Source organism: Furipterus horrens, unplaced genomic scaffold (genome assembly GCF_987537825.1).
Source record: "Furipterus horrens unplaced genomic scaffold, mFurHor1.1.pri manual_scaffold_7, whole genome shotgun sequence".
Classification (NCBI taxonomy): Eukaryota; Metazoa; Chordata; class Mammalia; order Chiroptera; family Furipteridae; genus Furipterus; species Furipterus horrens.
The window spans coordinates 58,442,646-58,466,881 of record NW_028327177.1 but is presented as its reverse complement, the minus strand read 5'-3'; the positions used below and the strand labels follow the sequence as shown (position 1 = coordinate 58,466,881).

General features: G+C 37.9%; 1 protein-coding gene and 1 pseudogene across 3 annotated transcripts; both read left to right on the top strand.

The window, feature by feature from the left end:
* The first annotated feature begins 1,246 nt into the window (after positions 1-1,246).
* ELOC (elongin C) lies at positions 1,247-22,941 on the top strand. 3 transcript variants are annotated; one of them, XM_090283746.1, is made up of 4 exons: positions 1,247-1,577; positions 11,290-11,342; positions 13,279-13,422; positions 22,725-22,941. In XM_090283746.1, exons 2-4 carry the CDS (start codon positions 11,339-11,341, stop codon positions 22,913-22,915), a joined length of 339 nt encoding a protein of 112 aa, XP_090139872.1. In that variant the 5' UTR covers positions 1,247-1,577; positions 11,290-11,338; the 3' UTR covers positions 22,916-22,941. The 3 variants fall into 3 exon arrangements, with proteins under 3 accessions (XP_090139872.1, XP_090139871.1, XP_090139873.1); XM_090283745.1 differs by having other exon boundaries at positions 11,290-11,366; XM_090283747.1 differs by lacking the exon at positions 11,290-11,342.
* LOC150004515 (U6 spliceosomal RNA) lies at positions 22,479-22,573 on the top strand (annotated as a pseudogene).
* Positions 22,942-24,236: the final 1,295 nt, after the last annotated feature.

The following is a 24,236-nucleotide window of genomic DNA, read 5'->3' as shown; positions in this document are numbered from 1 at the left end:
TTACATAAATAATATTTTAAAATAAAATTAAATTTTGCACAAAAGGAAAAGTCTTACACTAGATTCTAACCTTAAATCTGGCATTAGATAGCTTTAGTATCCTCACCTGGAAAGTTTTATCATTCTCTAGACTACTGTAACGCTTTAGAGAGTGATAATGTAGTAAGGAAAAAAGGGCAAGATAGGAGAGAAAAGAACACTTTATAAGTAAAGAAGGGAAATTCTTAAAACAAGCCCACAGCCTCCTCTTCTCATCCCATTGCGTCTCATCCACTCCAAACTCTGAGTACCATTACAACCAAAAAAGTATAACAATTTTTGCAAAGGCTTTGATAAGTTAACCCAGGACAGTCTTTCTGTAAAAAGCAACACAGCTTATCTGCCACAGGAACTAAAAATGTCTTTCAGGTAAAAGTCACTAATTAGGTCAACAAGCTTTGAATCGTCTGTATCTGTTTCCCTTTATGGACATTGTTACGCGATAGTGCTTAGTTCAGTAACTTGCAATGGTGAGTTTCTTGGCCCTACTTGCCCTACGTGTGACAGTCCTCTAAAGAGGGTGACTATTTAGCTGTTTCAGCATTCCTGGAAGGGTGCCTGATGTTAGCCACAGGAAAGCAAGTAAAAAGGATAGGTGAATCGAGACAGAGAGCAAGTGAGCAAGTGAGCAAGAGAGCAAGGGAGCAAGAGAGGGTGCGGGGGAAGAGGCGTGGAGTGACAAAAATGGTCTCAGAATTGAGTAGTAGCGGCAGACGCCCGGACTTTCTGTAAATGAGCTCAGTATCGAGAAGAGCTGCGCAACTCCAGGGCTGGGAGGGAACGAGGGGAGGAGCAGTTTTCGGAAAACATAGAACGGTACCGGGAAGAGAGGATATGAGGCCAGCCGATTGCGCGAGCAACTGAGAAGCTTTTCACTAACTGCAACTTCTCACAAAATACAGATGTTGCTTCCTAAAGAACACGATCTTATTAGCATAGAAACCGCACTCCCACCTTTCGATCTTTCCTCTGTAGAGTCTCTGGCCTTTAGGCGTACTCCCAAACGAGAGTCAGGGACAACCTCTAAAATCACCCAAATGTTAACGCCCAGTATGAGAAACTGCAAGTCCCAGGTTGCACTATTGCCTCAACCAAACCCAACAGACCTGCCAGAGAAACTACAAATCCCAGGATGCAGTGCGACCTCGGACCTACGAACCTCTCTCTGAGGATACTGTCCGTCCGGAAATTGGATCAGGGTCGGCACTGCATAGGGAATCAGAAGACTTAGTATCACGTTGGTTGAGATTTGCCAGTGATCGCTGTCCCCCACACTGGCCTGGAGTACTGTGGCACTGACAGAAGGGAGGGCTCTTCACTTCCTGTGGACGGAAGTGGACGACACACTTCGTGCATCTCCGTCTTACCAGATACTAATCTCGCGCGTGTGATAGGAAGAGTCGGTGACCCGACGGAAGTGATTCCTCCAACTGCCCCGGAACCCACGGCGGCAGGCTTCTGGGGGTAGGGGGGTCGGCCCTGGAGTAGGGGCTGTGGCGGTACGTGGGGACCTGGTGCGGTGTCTGCAGAGCTGACGAGTGAGTTTCGGGCTTGAGTGGGAATGGAGCTCCGGGGGTTCTCAAGGAGAACGAGGGAGGCTCATACTGTGCGCGCTCGCTACCCCACTGCCCACCTCTTCCCACTTGGGCGGGGAAGGAACGGAAGCTCCCAGTTTCTCTGGGCCTCCTCTGCCTCTGGTTTGGGGGAGGGGAGAAGACGAAGGCATGACCTTTCCCTACGCTGTTCGGTGGGCTCGGAAAAGAATGGAAGGAGGGGCGACTGCGGGCAGACCCGGCCATCTCTGGGCTGAGCACGAGGAGGGTGGAGTTAGGACTTGGCAGAGCTGTTGCTTTTTATTTTTGCTTTCCCCATATGCACTGAGATTCGTCCTTTTCTTCGAGGCAGATCCCATCTTAGCAGAGGGCCCTCGCAGTTTCCAGCTCGGGACCCCGAGAAGTTTACCTTCTGGAAAATTTACTGGGCGATTTCTGCCCGACTTCTTGGTTTGAGCTGTCGCGCATCTACCTCCAAGTCTTACCTGAAATGAGGTCTCTAGTGCCAAGCACCACTGTGGCCGCTGGATTTCTCTTATGACCCTAAATCCTCTTTAGTAACCTGTAGCTGTGGCGTTCGTGTTATTAATTGCCAGCATTTCTCCTCTGTATCACCTTTAGTGTAGAAAACAACTTATTTTCAGACTGCCAAATTTGCTTTTTGATCCCCCAGTAGTTGTTTTCTGTTTAGTGTACTAAAATGATAAATCTCTGACCTCGTTTACATCACAATTTACACGTGGATTCATTCATTCTGGAAATTCAGTGGCAAGGACACCGCTATGGTCCCAGTTATCGTGGACGTTATTGTTTACTGCCAGTGACTATCCTTTTTTCCTTATTATGAGACTTATTATCCACCACTCCCCCCCCCCAAATATATAAGTATATATAAATTTATTTGAAGTTAAGGATGCCAATACCATTACCTTATGGTAATTTTGTAGTATAATTAGGCAGTAATGTGTAGTCATAAGTTATGCAGGCTTATATGTCAAGTTCTAAAATAATATTAGGTTACGTCTTATAAAATGCTGTTTGGAGTTTTTTGGTAGATTTTTCAGTGCTAGAAAATAACCTGGAAAATCTTTGCAGTTACACTAATGTGTTAGTGCATTTTAGCTAACCTGTGTTAAATGTTTACATTTCATAAGAAAGCTCAGCCAGTGATGCCTGAAATTTCAAGCCTTGGTTATTAAAAAAACAATGGTCTTATTCATTTGAGAAATATTTATTGACATCCACTATATGCCAGGCACTGTATTATAGGCCTGCCCTGGTAGAGCTCGAAGAAAGAGCGAGGATAGACAGTAAGTAAGCAAATATAGTTTCAGGTGGTGATGAATATGAGAACACATAGCAAGATTAGAGTTAGACTAGTCAGAACGACGAGGGTGGGGTAGTCTAATTCTGATTGGGATGTGAACAAAGAAAATCTACCTCTCTGAGGAGTTGATGTTTTGCCCGAAGACCTAAATGATGAGGAAAATGTGTGGGAAGAAATTTAAGATGGCAGTAACTGCAAATGCAACCTTATAGGAAGAATGAACTTAACCTATTATAATTCTAAGGATACCAGTGTTGCTGGTGCATGGTGAAGGAAACGTGATGAGAGATGAGGTCAGCGTGATTAACAAGGTCTAAATAAGGCGGAGCTTGATACTCATTTTTTTGTCTGTAGTGAGAAGCCGTTAGAGGATTTTGAGTATGGGAGCAACAACTGATTTATGCTTTTGATGACTAGTTGCTGGGTGGAAAATAGACCAAGCTGGAAGAAAGTGGGGAAACCAGCTCCTAAGGAAGCTCAATGGTAGTCCAGTTGAGAGATGCAGAGTTGTAAGTTAGAAGTGATTTAGAATGTAATTTTAAGATGGAGCCAAATGGGTCTTCCTTTCATGCCTAGGAACAAACAAACAAACAAAAAACACAACTTTTCAAGAAATCTATTGCCTAGCCCACGCATCTGGGTGAACCATAATGAAAAATCAGGAGTTCTGTAAAGGATATACTGAGTTTGATAACTAGTCTTCAACTCAGTATATGTGCAGTAGCCAAGTTGGATTTCCATGATTGTTTCTTGATTGGGGGTGGGGGTATGTCTGGCTAAAGAGATAAACTGGGAGTCAGATTTTATAAGTGATACTTAAATCTGTGGACTGACTGGAGGACATCAAGTACAGAATGTTAATGGAGAAGAGGGAGGTGACTGGGACCACTGTGGTCAGATGAGCAAACAGTGTTGGAAGCAGAAAAGTGTAGCATCTGTAATACCAAGGGAAGGAAATGTTTCAGGAAGGAAGCATTGTTGATTGTAAAACCCTGTTCCAAATAAGAGGAGGATTAAAAATTGATCATGTGACCAAGTAAAGTAGTTGAGGTTTGGTAAGAGCCCTTTGAATGAACTGGGGGGTTAAAAGTGATCAGAGTGGGTTAAAGAGAAATGAGTGATCACGTTACCGCATTTTTATGTGTTGATGGGAATAATAGTAACAATCCTTGAATAAATGTCAAGTAGAAAGGTTGGCCTTGGATAGAAGGATGGTTTCTACTTCACTTTTGAAAGAGGAAGATAGAGTGTATGGTATATGAGGGGGGACCCCCCCAAAAAAACCCAAAATTATCTTCTAGAGGGTGGGCCCCTTGTGAGTGTTCTAGAAACACATCTGTATCAGTGTATTAGCTGGTGGTGTTGTGACAGGCTGCATTTGGCTTCAGTGAATTATTTTTGAAGACTCTTTAAGTGCATTTGCACATTTCATGATGGGTGATTTACCAGCACACCTGCCCACACCGTGCTGAGTGTTCAGCAGATTTTGACCGAAAAGGGCATTTGCCCGATACCCCCACCCTCCTTATTCTCCCAGTCTTGCCCTAGGCGCCATTTTTTTTGTTTCTCCTGGATGAAAAAAGTCCTCAAAGGGGAATATTTTGAGAATGTGGAAGAGGTGAAACAAAAAACAGCAGAAGCACTAACAGGCATCAAAATTGACGAGTTCAAAAACTATTTTGAGCAGTGGGGAAAAGGTTTGATAGGTTTATTACATCAGATGGAGTGTAGTTTGAAGGTGACTAAAGTTTAAAAATGTAAGAATACATACACAATTTTTTTAAACCCCGTGTTTTTTTGGGTCCCCCCTCCTACAAGCAGGTAGGATGAAAGAGGAGAGATAAGGCAAGTGAAGTGGTTGTTTCTGTTCTTTTGATGAAATAAGTGGTCAGGGCAGGAAAGAGGGGGGTATTGAAAGTTTCCAAGAAGCTGTAAATTTTCTCAGAATAGGAAAGCCAATTTGCTACGAGGACCACTACAATGCCAAATGCTTATTTAAAGGGTGTGGACATGAATTTAAAGTTAAGATCAGCCAAGAAGGTTGTGTCCTTTCTCCAGCCATATTGAGGTCTTTGGTTGAGGACCAAGCTAGGCAGAGAATTGGGTTTGGCAGGATTGGTATTTGGGTGGGTGGGTGCATCAGAGAGGGCAGGGAGTTAGGGATGTAAGGACAATGAGACCTGCGTGGTGCCAATCCTAATGAACTCAACAGCAGGATGAACAAATAAATATAAGAAAACAAATATAATTATCTTCCAATCCAAAATGTATAGTGTATATAAATAAATTTCAAATGGAGAATGCCAGTTTCATTACTTTATGATAATTTTATAATTAGGCAATAGTTTATAGTCAGACGTTAAAATCAGCCTTATATATCAAGTTCTAAAGTAATATTAGTTTATGTCTTGTAAAAAGCTTGTTTTGAGGCTTTTGGTAGATTTTTCAGTACTAGAAAATAATCTGGGAAATCTTTGCAGTTACATTGATCTGTCTTAATTCCTTTTAGCTAACCTATTCTAAATGTTTATTTTTTATATTTATTTTTAGCCCAGCATTCTAAAGGTTGATTTAAATCATTTTATAATGTAAAAATCTATACTTAAGTATACACTGTGTAGTGGGACTCTTTGCTCATAGTTTTTAACCACGCAAGTGAGCTTGGAGATCATTGTCTAAGGGAGATTATATAGTTTACAGGGGTGAGATAAATTCAGCGGGAACATAATACTGGAGCTGGAAAGTTCTGTGCTGTGTGGGATCAGCTCTCTTTAATAAAGATGGGAAATTGGGAGTTCCAGGCATTTGTTGTAGAGGGAGGATGAATTTCTGATGGGTTCAGTCATGAAATGGTAGAGCTGGGAGGAACTTAAGACACAATTTAGACCCTTTTTTTTTTTTTTTTTTCTGAGGTGAAGAAACAGCAGTCTTACCACTTAACCTGTTTGGGTCTCAAGATAGAAAGGAGAAGATAACTAAATTAGTTCTAGGAAATATGAAATTCCAGAAATCATGTACAAGAATACATGTTTCATACACTTATGTTATAACTAACAATTTATGATAGTGGGTGAAGGATTGTGAGACTGTTTTGGTTATAATTTTATAATATGTCTATGCCCTGGAAGTCTTTACAATAAAATTGTTTTAAGAATTAGGATTCACACTGATTTATTTCTGTTGTGAAGATGGAATACTGTCCCCTTCCTTTGAAACTCCCTTTCCTCAATTTAACCCATAATATGTCAGTAAACTTAAATAGATGTTTCCTGGAAAGAACAGTTTTTATTGTGGTTATCTGAAAGTTCCACATTTGATAAAGGCCACCATCAAGGAAAAACATAGAAAGAATCAATCTTGGTCAGAAGCATGGTGCCAGTGAATAACTACTTTGTTGGAAAACTGAGGAAAATCCTGTGTTCGTGGCATGTACATTTGTTGTTTGAGCTTTACTCTGTTAACATTACCACATAATTACCATTGTGTGCTAGATATGTGGGTCATAAAGAGAGAACGTCCCTGCCTTGAGGAACTTAGAACTAATTGGTGACAGATCTAAAAAGACATAAAGCACCTCTGAAACATTTGTATCATAGTGGAGAAAACTAAGTTCCACCGGTGGAGGAAAAGATGGGAAACGGTATTGTGTGCTCAGAGTATTACTATTAAGACCATCTCCTTAAGAGTTAAATATAGGAGCATTGTTATACAGAATTAGAACATTTAAATTCATCCTCAGAGACGTGAATTCAGTGACACTATAAGCACATTCTAAACAGGATATTTTGATGTCTTATTACAGATTGAAATTGTATCCTAACTTCTGTCAATTTCTTTTATGTGATCAAAGCCTCTTCAAATAAGCCTGAACATTAGATCATCTTTGGTTAATGTAGTTTACTTTGTTTTCCAAATTAATTATATTGCATATAGTTAATAATTATCAGGCTGACTGACCATTGTTCCCTTCATGCATTGCTTGGTTCTACATGCTTATTAGTTTCTTTTTAAAAATAAGTTTAAGTCATATTTTTCTGGTTATTTACATTATTGAACATGTGTTTTTATGCATTTATCTGCAGGAAACATGATTAATAGTCAAGAAGTCACTTATTTTACATAATGGCATCAAACTATACCTATAATTCTAAACTGCTTTTTAAAAAAAGAACAGTTTTTCTTGGTGATTACAAGATAGGTGGGGGTTAAGGAGTTGGGTGAAAAAGGTGAAGTGATTAAGAAGTACAAATTGATAGTTATGGAAGAGTCATGGATATCTAAGGTACTGTATAGGGAACATAGGCAGTAATGGTCTAATAATTGTGTGTGGTGTCAGATGGGTGCAAGAGTTATCAGGATGCTCACTTAATAAGTTATGTAATTGTCTGATCACTGGGGTGTACACCTGAAACTAATAATAATGTATGTCAAATGTAATTGATAATAAAAATGATTTTTAGAATGAAGAGTTTATCTTGGCACAGGGATGTAAAGTACAGCATAAGGAATATAGTTAATAATATTGTAATACGTAACTATATGGTGCCAAATGGGTACTGGAAATACCAGTGTTTCGGCGCGGTGGGAGTGGGGTGGTGGCAAACATTTTGTAAAGTATATTATTGCAAGTTTAACCCTGGTCGGTGTGGCTCAGTTGATTGAGTGTTGTTCCTTGAACCAAAAGGTCGCAGGTTTTATTCTGGTCAGGGTACATGCCTGGGTTGCAATTTCTGTCCAATCCCAGTCAGGGTGCATAGGAGAGACAGCCAATCAATGTTTTCCTCTCTCTCTACCTCCCTTCCCCAATCAATAATCATGTCCTTGGGTGAGGTTAAAAAATAAAATGAAAATTTATTTTGCTATTTCCATGTCGTAACATATATAGATTTAACTTTTCTGTTTTTCACTGCCCCCTGATATTTTTTGTAAGTACAGATACACCGTTTTTATTTAGCTGATTGCCTAATTGGTGAACCTTTTAAGATATTTTCAGTTTTTCACTTGTGCATATATTGTAGTAAAGAACCTACTTGCCTTTGTACACAATGCTAGGGTTTCTTCTCTAAAGTAAATGCCAAGAATTGGGATCCTCCTAATGATTCTGCTGCTGCCTTCCAAAACTGTTGTTTTGGTATCAACCATTTCCTCTCCCCTCCAGCACTGATTCTTAGCAAGTTTGAATATTTGTTTGCATTTTACTGATTATCATTGAGACTGAGCATTTTTTTTTACAAGTCTATGAGCCATTTGTGATTATTTCATCTATTTTTTCAGAGGGGTGTTTTTAATTTGGTACTTTAACCTGCAGTATATTTGTGAGTGACATCAGACATTGGACATTTTTTTCCAAGTAAATATAAGTGTAAAAAATAAAAGATACAAAGAATAGATTTATTTGCAGCTGTTGCTATAACCCTACATAAATAATCCAAGCAAATAAACTAAAAAACTATTAGCACTATTAAGAGAGTTCTGCAAAGATGGTGGGATACAAGATCAACTTAATGAATTTTAAAAGCTTTTCTTTAAAACACCAGCAATAACCTTTCAGAAAGTAAAATATCAAAACAGATCCATTTATAATCAAAACTATATCCAAAAGTAGACCTATCAAGAAATGTGTATTAACAAAAAAGGAATTGCCCAATCATTTAGCAAAACATGTTTATGGGGCTATTGTAATTAAAATAGTGGGGATATTTGTCAAGTGTAATCAGGTTGATGGAATAGAATATAGTCTAGAAATCCATGTAGTAATATGGTATATGGAAATTTCAGATCCCAGAGAGGATAGGCTGTTCAAAGATCTTTTCAGTGTTCAATGACACTAGATTCAAAACTGATTTCAGTGTAGGCCCTACGCTCACCTATAACTTCTATTTGTTACCAAAAAATTTTAAAAACTATAAGAAACTAATGTTTATATATAATACTTTTAAAGGCACAATGACATTTGTCAGGCCTTTGCTCACATTGCATTTTCTGCCTAGACCTGCTCTCGGCCCATGCTCCTCAGTCAGTTGCTTTTACCTGCCTGATTCACATTTCCAGAACTCAGTTCAGTTATGGAATAGATGCTCAAATGTTCAGACAGATTTTTGCCACCGCAAACTTAGATTTCTATAGGTAATTTGTGGGTTAAGTCTAAATTTAATCATGTATTAAATATTTTTAGCTTCTACCTAGGAATTAGTATTTGCTCTTAATCCATGCTGTTGATATGCTCTGTCTTTGTTAGTGATGGGCAGTCTTCCCCTTTCCCCTTTAATCCTTGTATAAATGGTGGAATTGATTTACTATAATAAGAAGTCTGGAGAAACTTTTGCTACCCAAAGGACTTCTGTGATGTGACTTTGCATGGTTGCCTAGCTACTGCTAGCTAGGTAAACATTATAGATATGCTCTAAAAATTTCAGACAGAAAAGTTGGCACTTGAAATTCTTGTTCTGGCTTTTATAATATTTTGTCCTTTTTTGTTTTATTTGTTTTTGTGTGTGTGTGTGTTTTAGAAGAATGATTACAAAGCAGTGTGAACAGAAGAAAATAATTACTGATGAATTTTTAATTGCCTACCATAATTATCATAAAATGACATAGTACTGTTTTTAAATTTTAGAGAATGATTTAAGGAAATATACCAGCAGTTCTTAGCAGTAGTGGATAAGAAATTTTAACTGGAGCCAGAATTTTTTACCATGGCAATATGGAATAATGGAAAGGGATGTGGGCTATAAAATCTATCTACCTAGGTTTAAATCCTCAAGCTGCCACTTAAATTGTAGAAACCTTGAGCAAGTAGCAGCCTCTGAATGTTTCTTCATCTTTAAAATGGGAACAGCCCTGGCTGGTGTGGCTCAGTAGACTTCGTCTACTGCCTACGAAAGGGTCACAGGTTCGATTCCTGGTCAGGGCACATGCCTGGGTTGCAGACCAGGTCTCTGGTTGGGGCATGCGAGAGGCAACTGATGTTTCTCTCCCTCTCTTTCTACCCACTTTCTCCCTCTCTAAAAATAAGTAAATAAAATATTTAAAATGGGAACAATAATTCCCTTGTAGAAGTGTCGTTTTAAAATAAAATAATGTATATAAAGCATTTAATGCAATGTTTACCACTTACCAGGCCCTTTAATTTTTCATAATAATCTACATTGCCACTGCAGGCCTAACCTCATATTAGAAATGATACTTTATGCCCTGACTGGTGTGGCTCAGTGGACTGAACACCAGCCTGGGAACCAAAAGGTCACTGGTTCCATTCCCAGTCAGGGCACGTGCCTGGGTTTCAGGCCAGGATTCCAGTTGGGGGGGGAGGTGGAGGGCGAGAGCCAATCAATGGCTGTTTCTCTCCCTCTCTCCCTCACTTCCCTGCTCTCTAAAAATAAATAAATAAAATCTAAAAAAAAAAAAAAGATACTTTAAATATCTCCCTTCCTGCTCAGTGAGTGTTCTGCTCTTACTCTATCACTACCTGAAGTAAGTTGTTCATCCTTCTTGTACATCAGTGGTGTTATACTGTTTTTTAAGGTGAGGGATGACATGGGTTATCTCCAAGTTACTTTCTTGCTCTAAAATGTAGTTCATTTTATTGACCCTTCCCTTAAGGCTAGAATTAAAATCTTGGTCAGGAATTTCTTTAAAAAAAAGAATGAGGATATGCTGTTTTCTTCATAATGGCATTAAAATAATACTGGTTTTAATAAAATTCTCCTTTGAAGAAATGCTGTTAAAATAAAAATTACTGAAAACATGAGCCCTTTTCACTTAGCAATCACCTTATTTTGTAAAATTTAAGATTTCTCAAAAAATTAATAATTTTTACTCCCTGACTGTTAAATTTCAGAACTTTGGTAGCCTATATGCAAAGGGATGAAACAACAGAATGTATTATAGATGTGCATGTTTACATAAGAAGAGAGCAAGCTTTGTGCTTTTAATTCTCATGAAAGCTACTTCATGTGCTTGGATTTGTCATGTTGTCATTTATTCAGCAAATATTTGTTTTAGGGTCTACCAGTGTCAAGTTGGTATGGTATATATACAAAGATGATTAAGCCAAGGATCTTCAAGTTCAGTTTAGGTCCTAAGGAAAAGCAGCTGTATTTTTAAACTGTTGTCAGAGTAGTTGCCTTAAAGGGGGAAAGAAAAACAACAGTAAATCTATATCTCAACTTTATTGTCCTGGAGGTGATTCTCTCTTCTCAGATGTTCAGAAACTTGATACCCTTTATTGTGGTGGCTTGGAACTTCTTGCTTACCAGGGAGGGAGAGAGAGAGTCTTTAAACTTGTAACACCAAGGACATATTAAATAATAATGGGTGAAAACATGTTATTTCAGTTTTAGTCTTAATATAGCATTATTATATTTTCAGGAAACTGCTAAACTTCTGTGGAAGCGAAGTAGAATTTCATAAGAACATAATGGGTAAGTTTCATAAGAAAATAATAGGTAAGTATTTCAACTAATACAGGTTGGTTTTTCTTCTCAAAAATAGGCCTTCGATGTCAGTGGATGCAAGTTAGAACATGGTCAGAGTAGACTGAAGGTAGTTTAATTCAACAGCTTATAAACAGGACAGATCAGTAACATGTAACAAATAAAATTTGTGACTACTAGTGAATAATTGTATTTTAAGATATTAGAAACTTTCCCAACAGACATATGAAATGGTTTACCTTGCAAAAAATACTAAAAGTATAAATTTAAATTTTAAATTTATTTTTATTTTTGTTTTCAGAAATTGGCAAAAACTGCTAAGAACATATATACTTGGATAGTCATTAATTTAGAAGTTACTTGCATCTTTGAGTCCCCCAGTTTTTTATAATGAAAAATTGCAAGAATAATACACTAGAGCCTTTACCAATTATTACTGTTTTGCCACATTTGCTTTCTCTGTGTGTGTGTTTATATATATACATATAAACTTAAAAGTGCTTTTTTTTCTCTGTCATTTAAGATTTAGTTGTACACATCTAAATATGTCAGCATGTGTTCAGTTCATAAATTAGAGTTTTTCAGTTGTTTCAAAAGTGTTCTTTTATAACAGGTTTATATTTTAAATCCAGGGCCTAATCAGGTATCACTTACTACATTAATTTCTCCCTTTAGTCTCCTTTAAACAGGTCCCTGCCTAGGGGTGGGAGATGCAGAGTGAGGTCTTCCGTGGCATTTTTAAATTTAGAGTTGTCTCAGTGTTTTCTCCTATTATATTCAGATTAAATATTTTGGGCAGCATTAGTATGTAAGTGGTTTTGATATTTATTAATTTTAATTTTAGGGATTTCTAAATTAAGAAATAAATGAATAAATGGGTGTTAGTAACTGAGCATTACTTTGGCTTCATCATTTCTATTTCTGTCTAGGGCTCCCTAAATTTTAAGAAGCCTTAAGAATTTTTTTTCAGATATTGGTAACCATAAATACTAAAATTCTGTCTGTACGATATTGTAAAAGTTATATGTGTGAGAAAGATCTTAAAGGGATATACAACAATATATAGCCCCCCCAGAAAGTTATTTTGAGCTAACTGAAGCCAGCATAGCAGCAATGGGTGTGCTGGTAGCAGGTGACATTTAGGCACTATCTTCTCACCTCTACTTTCAGTTTTTAAAGACTGACATTTGTCTGTATTCATTACTTTCCTTTGTGCAATAATTTAAACTGAGCAATAAAATATTTTAATAATCATTTTTATGGATCAAGAGTAGATTGTTGAGTAAAGGAAGCTCTAACATGTACAATTTGGTCTTGTCAGAAGTTGAGCTCACATGGAATATAAACATTCATTCGTAAACACGCTAAACATTTTTAAAATGTTTTATTATTATTTTTTAGAGAGAGGAGAAGGGATGGAGAAAGACAGGGAGAGAAACATTGATGTGTGAGAGATACATTGATCGGTTGCCTCTCGTTGCCTCTTGCATATCCCCAACTGGGGACCTGGCCTGCCCTGACTGGGAATCGAAAAGGCGACCTTTTGGTTCACAAGTCGGTGCTCAATCCACTGAACCACACCAGCCAGGGCTGCATCTTATTTTTAAGAAGAGTAGTCAGGTGATAGAATTACAGTTTTATTATTTGACTATTTTGTTTTAGTTTTCAAATTTGAATGCGCTGCTTTGGGCACAAAAATATCGCTAATATTTCCCAGAAAAATACTGGTAAATTTTCATCCAGAGTAACATCCATGAATGTAGACTTTATTCTCACATTGGAAAATGTGTAGAGAATAATGAACACGAAATTTAAAAACTTTATCCTCCAGAAATCTTTCTGGTCCCAATTCCTCAAACCGTGGTAAACCTGTTTATGGTTAATAAATTTTTGACTCAAGAATCATTTTACTACTTTACTTTAGATGGAGAAGAGAAAACCTATGGTGGCTGTGAAGGCCCTGATGCCATGTATGTCAAATTGATATCTTCAGATGGTCACGAATTTATTGTAAAGCGAGAACATGCGTTAACATCAGGAACAATAAAAGCCATGTTGAGTGGCCCAGGTAGGAACATTTCTTTATTTTCTCTTCATTTATCTTCACTGTCAATGTTTGATGAATGTATTTTTAAGTTACTCATAACATTTAAAAGAGACAATAAGTATTTGAGCATTGCATGATTATGTTGCATTGGTTTCTGCCATATCCTGTTTATAGCTATTTACCCTAGTTTTAATAAGACCGAATTGGTTAATTGGTAAGAGGAGGATTATTTCCCTAGGTTAGTTTCCATGATCAGTTTCTTCAACAAAGGACTCTGGTGTTTTGTGCTCCTCTTCCTAAAGTTTATCAATAGAAGTTACCATCTCTCAAATATATATTCTTTTTTTTCTTTTTTTTTTTTAAAGAAAATGTGTAGTTTAGATTTCTTTTCCTTTTTTTTTTAAAGATTTTATTTATTTTTACAGAGAGGGGAAGGGAGGGAGAAAGAGAAGGAGAGAAACGTTGATGTGTGGGAGATACATCAGTTGGTTGCCTCTCACATACCCCCAACCAGGGACCTGGCCTGCAACTCAGGCATGTGCCCTGACTGGGAATCGAACCAACAACCTTTCGATTCGCAGGCCAGCTCTCAATTTACTGAGCCACACCACTCAGGGCTCAACTAGCTATTCTTAACATTTTCTTTGAGGTAATTTTTTTACCACAAGAAAAAAAATTATTGAGGACTGGAATTTCTGGAACATATGGTAATTTCTATGTTTAACTTTTGGAGGAAATGCCAAACTGCACAGTGGCTGAACCACTTTACATTCCTACCAACAATGTATGAGGGTTCCTCTTGTGGTTTTCTCCACATCCTTTATTTGCAGTTCTTTTACTCCAGACCTCTTAACGGGTATGAAGTGGTATCTCATTGTGTTTGGTGTTATTTTTTAAGTATATGTTATTGATTATATTGTTACAGTAGTCCCAATTTTTTTTCCCCTTTACTACCCTCTGCCCAGTAACCCCCTTCCCTCCAGCAATCTCACCCCCCTTAGTTCATGTACATGGGTCGTGCATATAAGTTCTTCGGCTTCACCCTTTCCTATATTATTCTTAACTTCTCCCTGTTTTGTACTAACTGATTATGCTTCTTAATCCGTGTACCTTTTCCCCATTTCTCCTCCACCCTCCTCCCAGCTGATAACCCTTCAAATGATCCCCATGTTATAGAACCGCTGGGCTGCTCCAATTGAAACAGAACCCACGGCTCTTTAGTTAGGGGCCCGATTGCCTGCCGCCAAAATTACAACTCTCAATGCCAGAGTTTAGTGAAAAGAAAAAGAATTATTTATTTAATAGTTGTATAGATCTAATTATTGGCGGATTTCTGCTGTTAAATCTTATGTTCTTTAAAACACCCATAAACACATATCCTTGCCTCCCCTCTACTGAACCAGGCTAGTTTTAGAAAAGTTAGAGCTACCGTTTCCCTACTTTTTAAACACAGCTCAGCTTTACTAGTAACTGCCAATCATCCAATTCTGATTGGGGAGACCTCATCTGTGTTATGGTGTCCACCAGCTTTTAATCCAGAACCTCGTGGATTCTTAGCCTCCTTGTAAACCGCATGGAGAGCCTTCCTTTTCAAAGCAGCAAGGTACGTCTCTTCCTTAAAACTGCATCTTCAGTCCCTGTTAAATCCGCATGGTCAGCCTCCTTAAAATGTCTGCCGCTTATTTTTAAATCCCTGACTGCGTCCTGTGATGCAGTGGGCGTGGCGCTCAGTTCTGACCATTCACAGAACCTCACGCAGGCTCTGTGTGCTTTTTCCGTACTGTCCCGGGGTCCAAGCCCCTCCCATCTACCTGAGGCCTTGGATGCATTAAAGCCATTTTGCATAACAAGGACACTAGCCACCAGCCTCATGCATGTGAAGGCATCCTGAAAGCTGCTTCCTTCTCCCCATCCCTCAGACGCAAGCTCTGGGGTTTTTTGGACACCCTCGTTTCTGTAACACCCATACCTATGATTCTGTTTCTATTCTGGTTTGCTTAGTTGGAGTTGATAGTTGTGTTTGTTGTCATTTTAGTGTTGATAGTTTTGATCTTCTTTTTCTTAAGTAAGTCGCTTTGACATTTCATATAATAATGGCTTGGTGATGGTGAACTCTTAACTTTACCTTGTCTGGGAAGCACTTCATCTGCCCTTCCATTCTAAATGATAGCTTTGCTGGATAGAGTAATCCTGGTTGTAGGTTGCTTTCCATCACATTGAATAAATAGTGCTTGCCAGTCCCTTCTTGCCTACAAAGTGTCTTTTGAGAAATCCACTGATAGTCTTTATAGGCACCCCTTTGTAGGTAACTCTCCGCTTCTCTCTTGCTGCTTTAGGATTTTCTCTTTATCTTTCACCTTTGGCATTTTAATTATGATATGTCTTGGTGTGGTCCCCTCTGGGTTCAGCTCGCCCGGGACTCTCCAGGCTTCCTGGACGTGTATGTCTATTTCCTTCGCAAAATTTGGGAATTTTTCCTCCATTATTTTTTCACATAAGTTTTCAATTTCTTGCTCTTCTTCTCCTTCTGGCACCTCCATGATTCGGATGTTGGCCTGTTTAAATTTGTCCCAGAGGTTCCCAAGCTTCTCCTCATTTTTTGCAATTCTTGTTTCCTCATTCTGTACTAATTGACTGTTTTTTTCTTCTTTATGTTCCAAATCATTGATGTGAACCCTGATTTCCTTCCCTTCACTCTTGGTTCTGTGTGGATTTTCCTTCATTCCACTTAGCATAGTCTTCACTTCTTCTCTTATGCATTTGCCATACTCAAGCATATCTGTCAAGCCTGTGAGCATCTTTAGCACCAGTGTTTTGAATTCTGCATCCGTTAGGTTGACTATCTCCTTGTCGCTTAGTTCTCCCACTGGAACCTTGATCCGTTCCCTCTTTTGGGCCATACTTCTTTGTCTCCTCATCTTGACAGGCTCCTGTGTTTATTTGCGTCTGTGTCTTAGGTAGAGCTGTTGCTCCTGTTATGTTGTAAGGGGTGGAGCCTTAGGGTTTCGACAGTACAGGGCGACTTGTTTCTTCACGTTGTGGCACTGTACGTGGGGGAGGGGTCTGAGAGAGAACAATGCTGCTTGCCCAGCACTCGCCCCTTTTCCAGATACTTCTCTGACTTCTGTATGGGACTGGCACCCTGTTAGCTGTTGCCCTGTCCATCATTCCCAGAGTGGGTGGGTCTGTGGATGTTCTTGGACCATGGAGGCCCTTTAAAACAAGCAGAGTCTGCTGAGAGACCGGCAGTTTCTGCCTCCACCCCAGCTCCCACTGGTTTGCACAGTTAGAAGCAATGAGGCTTGATTTTCCCCAGTGCTAGGACCGTGAGCTGCAAGGTCTGGTGAGGAGCTGGGAATGCTCCCCAGGTGTCCCTCCTGACTTTTTAAAACATGTGACTGTGCTTTCTGCCAGTCTGCCGCTGTCCCCACTGCTGCCACCCCCACACTGCATCCTCTTCGTTCCTCCTACCTGTCTGGATGAGTATTTCTTCTTTATATCTTTGTTGGACTTCCATGCAGCTCGATATTCTGGTACTTCTGGTTGTTTCTAATTTTTAGGTAGTTGTATTCCTTCTTAGTTGTGGAGGGAGATACAGTGTGTCTGTCTATACCTCCATCTTGGCCAGAAGTGAAAAAAAAAAAAACTGTGTTCATTGTGTTTTAATTAGCATTTCCCTAATGAATGACTAATGATGTTGACTGTCTCTTTATGTGCTTACTGACTATTTGTGTATACTGTGGAGAAATGTCTCTTCAAGTCTGTTGCCCACCTTTTAATGGGGTTATCTTTTTTTGTTGTTGAGTTGTAAGAGTTCTTTATAAATCTGGACACAAGATTCTTATCAGATATGTTATATGCTAATATTTTCTCCTGTGGTTTGTCTCATAATAGTGTGTTTTGAAGAATAAAAGTTTTTTATGGTGATAAAGCCCAGTTTATCTTTTATCCCTTTTGGTGTTTATGTTTCTTTTGAGTTCTGTCTAAAAATCTCTTGCCAAAGCCAATGTCATGAAGATTTACCCGTATGTTTTCTTAGAAGAGTTCTATGATTTTAGCTATTACAGTGAGGTCTTTGATTTTAAGTTAATTTTTGTACAATTATTCTTTCATATGTGGATGTACCATTACCATTTGTTGAAGAGACCATATTTACCCCATTGAATGGTGTTGGCACCCTTGTTGAAGTTTTGACATTAAGAAGTCTGAGGCCTCCAACTATTATTTTTTTTCTTCAAGATTGTTCTGTTTTTTGGGGGGGTCTCTTAGAATTCCTTTTCTATATTTTTCATTATGGAGAGTTAAAAACATAAATAGAAGTAGAACAATACACCTCCGCATACACAGCATCAGTAGTTATCAACATTTTACCAATCTCATTTCATCTCTTCTCAGTTTTTAAAGAACATTTCAAGCAAATCCCTGACATTGTTATTTCACTTACAAAACTTTGATAGTCCCCCTGCACCCTCTTTTTTCCAGACCATCAGTTTTACAAAAAACAAGGTTATTTGTACAGTGTCCACATCCTGATTAGACTTAATGTTTCATCTTATAAACTCATAATTAGAACTCTAGAGGCTTGATGAGTAGTTGGTTCATTTTACTAGGCAATAATACTTCATAGTTGATCCTGTTGTATTCTGTTGTAACATATCTTTTAGCAATGTGAAGCTTGATTAGTGGTCCCAAGGTTATCAAGCCTTTTTATCCATGAACAATTCCCCTGTTAGACTTCCATATAATGGTTTTAGCATTCATTGTGATTGCCACTGAGATATACTTCATTTGGGATTACAAAACAGTGATTTTCGTAATTGCATAATTTCTTCTGCATTTGTTAATTAGAATTTTCCTTTAAAGAACTATTTGATTACCCTGAAATGCAGTCAATACAGGAAAGAAAAAATTAAATGCTTGATTTCCCCCCCCTTACATATAATTTTTCAGTTTTGAATTGGTTCTACAGCATCTTCCAATAGCAAAGAGTGCTTTGGGGTTTTTTGTTTGTTTTTGCATATCATTATCAACTCATGACTATATATATGATGGTTTTTAATCTGATGCAGTCATTCTCACTCGTGCCCAAATGGCTTCATTTTTATGGCTGTACTACTTCCTGTAATAAGATTTTTGAGGTTCATTGTGTACATTTTTTTGTCAGTCCTGAAAACAGCCATTTTTTTCAAAGAGTTCTGATTTCTTTTAATAAGAAATGGTACTTAGGACCCCAGTCTGGGTGTCAGTAGGACTCCTTGCTCCCGGGTTGAATAGCTTTTAGGCTTTTTTACTGGACAGAGCTAGGATGTACTTTAGGAGAGAAAATTATGGGTGTGCCAAATATTTTAGTTTAAAATTAAAGGATTTTTGCCTTTTGTAAGCTTGATCTCCTTTAATTTTAAAATAAGAGGGTTAGTCATCCTGTACACCAAAAGGTTGTGGGTTCAACTCTGAGTCAGGGCACATATAGGTGGCAGTTTTGATCCCGGGTCAGGAAGTGTACGGGAGGCAACGGATCAATGTTTCTTTCTTTCTCGTTCACTCTCCCCCCCAAAATCCTGTCTCGGTCTCTAAAATCAATAAAGAACATGTTCTCCGGTGAGGATTTAAAATAAGAAATTAAAGTTTGATCTTAACAGATCAAACTTTCAGCCCCAAACTGATGTTTACATAAGAAGGAATGAAGTACTAATACATCGTACAACATGTATGCACCTTCAAAACATGCTAAGTGAAAGAAGCCATCCAGAAAATGTCACATGTTTATGCTTCCATTTGTATGAAATACCCAGAAAAGATTTATGTTCCACGGAGATAGAAAAGTCTATTGGTATGATAGAAAGTACAGGTTGGGGGTAGGGAAATGGGGAGTAATTGCTAAGGGGTACAGGGTTTTATTTGAGAGTGATAAAAATGTTTTAGAACTAGATAGATGGGGTGGCTACACAACACTGTGAAATGTATACTGACTTGTACACTTCACAATGGTTAATTTTATGTGATGTGAATTTCACCTCAAAAAAACAAAAAACAATAAAAAAAGAATGTTTATCCAGTCAAGTTCACGGTGTACATCAACACATCTCGCCTCCACGCACAATTACAGCAAAAAGTACAACTAGACTGCGGAGCAAATATCACCCAGAATTGTTAGAAAATCAAGCCGTGTGGAAGTCTGACATCCCAAGAGTTAAAGAAGCCACAGTCATCCAGACAGGTAGGAAGGGCGGAGATGCAGAGATGTGGACAGATGAGCAGAGAGGGAATGGGCTATCCCCCATCCACGTGTGGTGGATGAAAAACGGGAGGGATACCTCAGGAGCAAGAGATCCCAGCCCCAGTCCAGACCACCCAGCACAGGGTTCAAGCACCAAGAAGATAAGTCCCCATAACTTCTTGCTATAAAAACCAGTGGGGGTTGGGACAGCAGAAGAAACTGTGGGATTCTCAAGAGACTCTTAAAGGGCCCACACCAGGGTTGGGATTCAGCACCAGGACAATAGCTGGAAGGGGACCAGTGGGATATGGGGAGAAAATGAAGTGACTGGCAACAGGGCAAGTGCCCAGAGAAAGCTTCCAGTGGGCAAAACTCCAGAGCCCAGACAGTGACATTATCCACTCTCCGAGCCCTCCCACACACACAGCAACAGAGTGACATGGGTTGCTGGTCCTGACAATTACGTTAAGGCTCCATCCCATACAGCTTAACAGGTGCACTTTTCTACAGTAGGCTACACTACTAAGACAAGGAGTCAAAGCAGCTTTACCTAATACACAGAAACAAATACCGGGATACCGGGAGGCTGCTGAAATGAGGAGACAAAGAAATATGGCCAAAATGAAAGAACAGAACAAAACTCCAGAAAAAAAAATAAATGGAGGTAAACAACCTATTAGATGCACAGTTCAAAACACTGGTTATCAGGATGCTGCAGGAACTCATTGAGTACTTCAACAGCATGAAAAGAACCCAGGTAGAAATGAAGGCTGCATTAAGTGAAATAAAGAAAAATCTACAGTGAAGGGGATGAAACGAGAATCAAATCAACAATTTAGAACACAAGGAAGGAAAAAGCATTTGATCAGAACAGCAGAAAAAGAATTTTAAAAAATGAGAATAGGCATAGTACTAATACATCTTTAGTACTGGGACATCTTTAAATGTACCAATATCTGAATTGTAGGGGCACCAGGAGAAGAGGAAGAGCAAGAAATTGAAAACTTACTTGAGAAAATAATGAAAGAAAACTTCTCTAATTTGGTGAAGGAACTAGACATACATGTCCAGGAAGCACAGAGAGTCCCAAACAAAATGGACCCAAAGAGGACCAAACCAAAACACATCATAATTAAATGCCGAAGGTTAAAGATAAAGAGAGAATTTTAAAAGCAGCCAGAGAAAAGAAGAGAGTTAACCTACAAAGGAGTTCCCATAAGACTCTCAGCTGATTTCTCAAAAGAAACTTTACAGGCTAGAAGGGACTGGCAAGAAGTATTCAAAAAGTGATGAAAAGCAAGGACCTACAACGTAGATTACTCTTTCCAGGAAAGCTGTCAGTTAGAATTGAAGGGTGGTTGAAGTGCTTCCCAGACAAGGTAAAACTAAAGGAGTTCATTATCACCAAGCCATTATTACATGAAATGCTAAAGGGAATTATAAGAAAAATCAAAATGATAAATATTAAAATAGCAATAAATTCACAGCTATCAATAGTTCAATCCAAATAACAAACTAAGCCAACACCAGAACAGGAACAGAATCATAGGCATGGAGATCATTTGGAGGGTTATCAGTTGGGAGGGGGAAGGATGAGAATGGGGGAAAATGTGCAGGGATTAAGAAGCACTTAATTGGTAGGTACAAAATAGATGGGAATGTTAACAGTATAGGTAATGGAGAAGTCAAAGAACTTACATGTATTACCCATGGACATGACTAAGTGGGGGGGAGGGCAGATTGCTGGAGGGAATGGTGATACTGGGTGGAGGGGAGCAAGGGGGGAAAATGGGGACAACTGTAATAGCATAACCAGTAAAATATATTTTTAAAAAACCTAAGGTCCATTTAATCTCAAACACTTAATAAGTGCCTATTGGTAATATTTCATACATATATAGAGGAAAGAAATTTTTCAATATTGACAAACCAGAAGATACTACTGTTCTTAATTATTTGCTGAATCCTGCTCTTTCTCCCCACCCCCAATCAATACATAGTCATTTGAAAACTTTTAAAATACTACATTCTCGGAAAGTATATTTTTCTGCCTTTTATATTCAGGTCACATTGCTAGTGCTTGACTGCTAAGAAACTTATTTCTGTAATAAAAGTTAAATTATAAAACCTTTATATAGTTAAGGAATTTTGAGAGCACTAAAAATTGTTTATGAAGTGTTATGAAATAAAGGGAAGTTGCTTGTGGAATCTCATTAACAGATTTTTTAAAAACTGAAGGGGAAAACAGTACATTACTTTCCTGAAAAGATTTTTTAAATAAATAGTATGTATTTCGCTTCTTATTTATCTTTACATGGCACTTTAGTATAGTACAGGGCTTTGATGGTCCATGAAGAGTTGATTCCTACTCACATTTGAGTAATCCCGCCATCATTCTTAGGAAAAGGTCCTTAAGTGTCCAACTTTTGGGAGAGAATTAGAATTTTAAAATTTAGTCTTGATGAATCTCAAATGCTGTCTTAATAAAGATTTTTTTGTGTGTTTATACTCAAAAATCAGAGTTAGATATTTTGTTTGATGTTATTTGGGTTTATTTTTTTCATGTTGTAATAGTTTGCTAGGGCTGCCCTAAGAAAGTACCATAGACGGGTAATTTAAACAGAAATTTATTTTCTCATGGCCCTGGAGGATAGAAATTTGAGATCATGGTGTCAGCAGAGTTGGTTTCTTCTGAGGCTTGTCTCCTAGATGGCTGTCTTCTCGCTGTCTTCACACTGTCTTCCCTCTGCTTGTGTCTATGACCTAATGTCCTCTTCTTTCAAGAACACCAGTCATCAAATTAGGGCCCACCCTAATAACCCTGCTTTGCCTTAATTACCCCTTTAAAGACCCCATATCCATGCTCACTTTGGCAGTATATATACTAAGATTGGAATGATAGCTTGGTGCCTGTGCAAGGATGACATGCAAATATGTAAAACATTCCATATTTGAAATGCTTCCTGAACAGGAAAAATATAAAACAAAACATCCTGTCTCCAAATAGGTCACATTCTGAAAGTACGGGGGGGTTGGGACTTCAACATGTGAATTTTGGACGAACACAGTTCAGCCCATAACAAACATACCTTTTTTTCTTTTATAGGTCAGTTTGCTGAGAATGAAACTAATGAAGTCAATTTTAGAGAAATCCCCTCACATGTGCTATCAAAAGTATGCATGTATTTTACTTACAAGGTTCGCTACACTAACAGCTCCACGGAGATTCCTGAATTCCCAATTGCACCTGAAATTGCACTGGAACTGCTGATGGCTGCGAACTTCCTAGATTGTTAAATAAAATAAATTATAATAAACTGTAACTTTTTTCAGTATTTAATACCTGTAGTTCAGTTAGAATTTTTTTTTCATATATAGCATGTTCCCTGTGTGCAGTTGAACTTTAAAGTTCATTGCAAAGCAGATTATCGTTTCTTCTTTTGCATAGCAGAGTTGAAATTTGTTTGCTACATCAACAAATTAAGGACATTTTCACAAATTGAGAAATAAACAAATACACCAGTTTGTAAGTTGTTTTGCCTTATCCTTTGGATGTCATTTTTAAAATAAGAGCAATGGTGATATAATAAATGTTAAAATTTAGTCATAAATGAACATATTCTACAGGTAAATATTGGGGCTATGTATTTTTATGTTTTTAGTGTTTTTTAAAACCTGATCTTGTAGTCATCATTAGCATTACTAGAATTATGCAAATAATTGCATTATAAACAAGTTTATAACTTAGCCAAATATTGATTTTTATAACTGTCAAAGACATAAGAGTTGAAATTTCTTATGTGTCTTTTGATAAACTGCAGTATTGTTTAAGTATATCTTGTTTTTTTGTTTATTGCTACGATTCAAGAACTTTATTTAAAAGCAATTTTGGAAGATTACTAGGTACAGCTTTTGGAACAGTGACTTTTTGAACTGTAGCCACATGGTCAGTAAGTAAATTACATGACCTTGATTTCATGTGTACTGTGCATTTTGGCCAATCCAAAGTACTGTACTTTCATTGACTATAAAGCTTCCTTTGCAATATTCACCTTTCTTACCTAGTCCCGTGTTGTGATTTTATTTCTGATTATTTAAATGTTTTAAAGTTCATAAACTACCCAGATCTTAAAAGCTAATCTTTTCTGAATTATTTCAGTCTTCCTGCATTCAACTGAAATGTTTTAAAATACGACAAATGTGGAAAGATGTAGTGCAAATCTTATAATGCACTTTGATATAGTACAGTAATTACATTCTATTAATTAAAATATGTCCTAATAAATATGCCCAACATCTGTGGGTCTTCTGCTGAAATCTAACTTATAAAGAGGGCGTGCAGCTTTTATACTACGCAGATAAAAAACATTCAAGAACTATGACAGCATCTCTGCTTAGACATGGAAAAAAAAGAGTACTGTAGTTTGGTACATTATTATTTCTGTCTTAGTAAATCAAAGCTGTTGTTAGGGTATATAAATTTAAGTTTTCAGCTTAGTTCTTCAAGACTGGTTTAATATGGACCAGTGTTTCTGGAAACTGCAAAAACTAAACAACCAAGTTCCATAAATAATTTTCCTCTTAGAAGACTTAACATTGTATTTTCCAGCTTATTGAA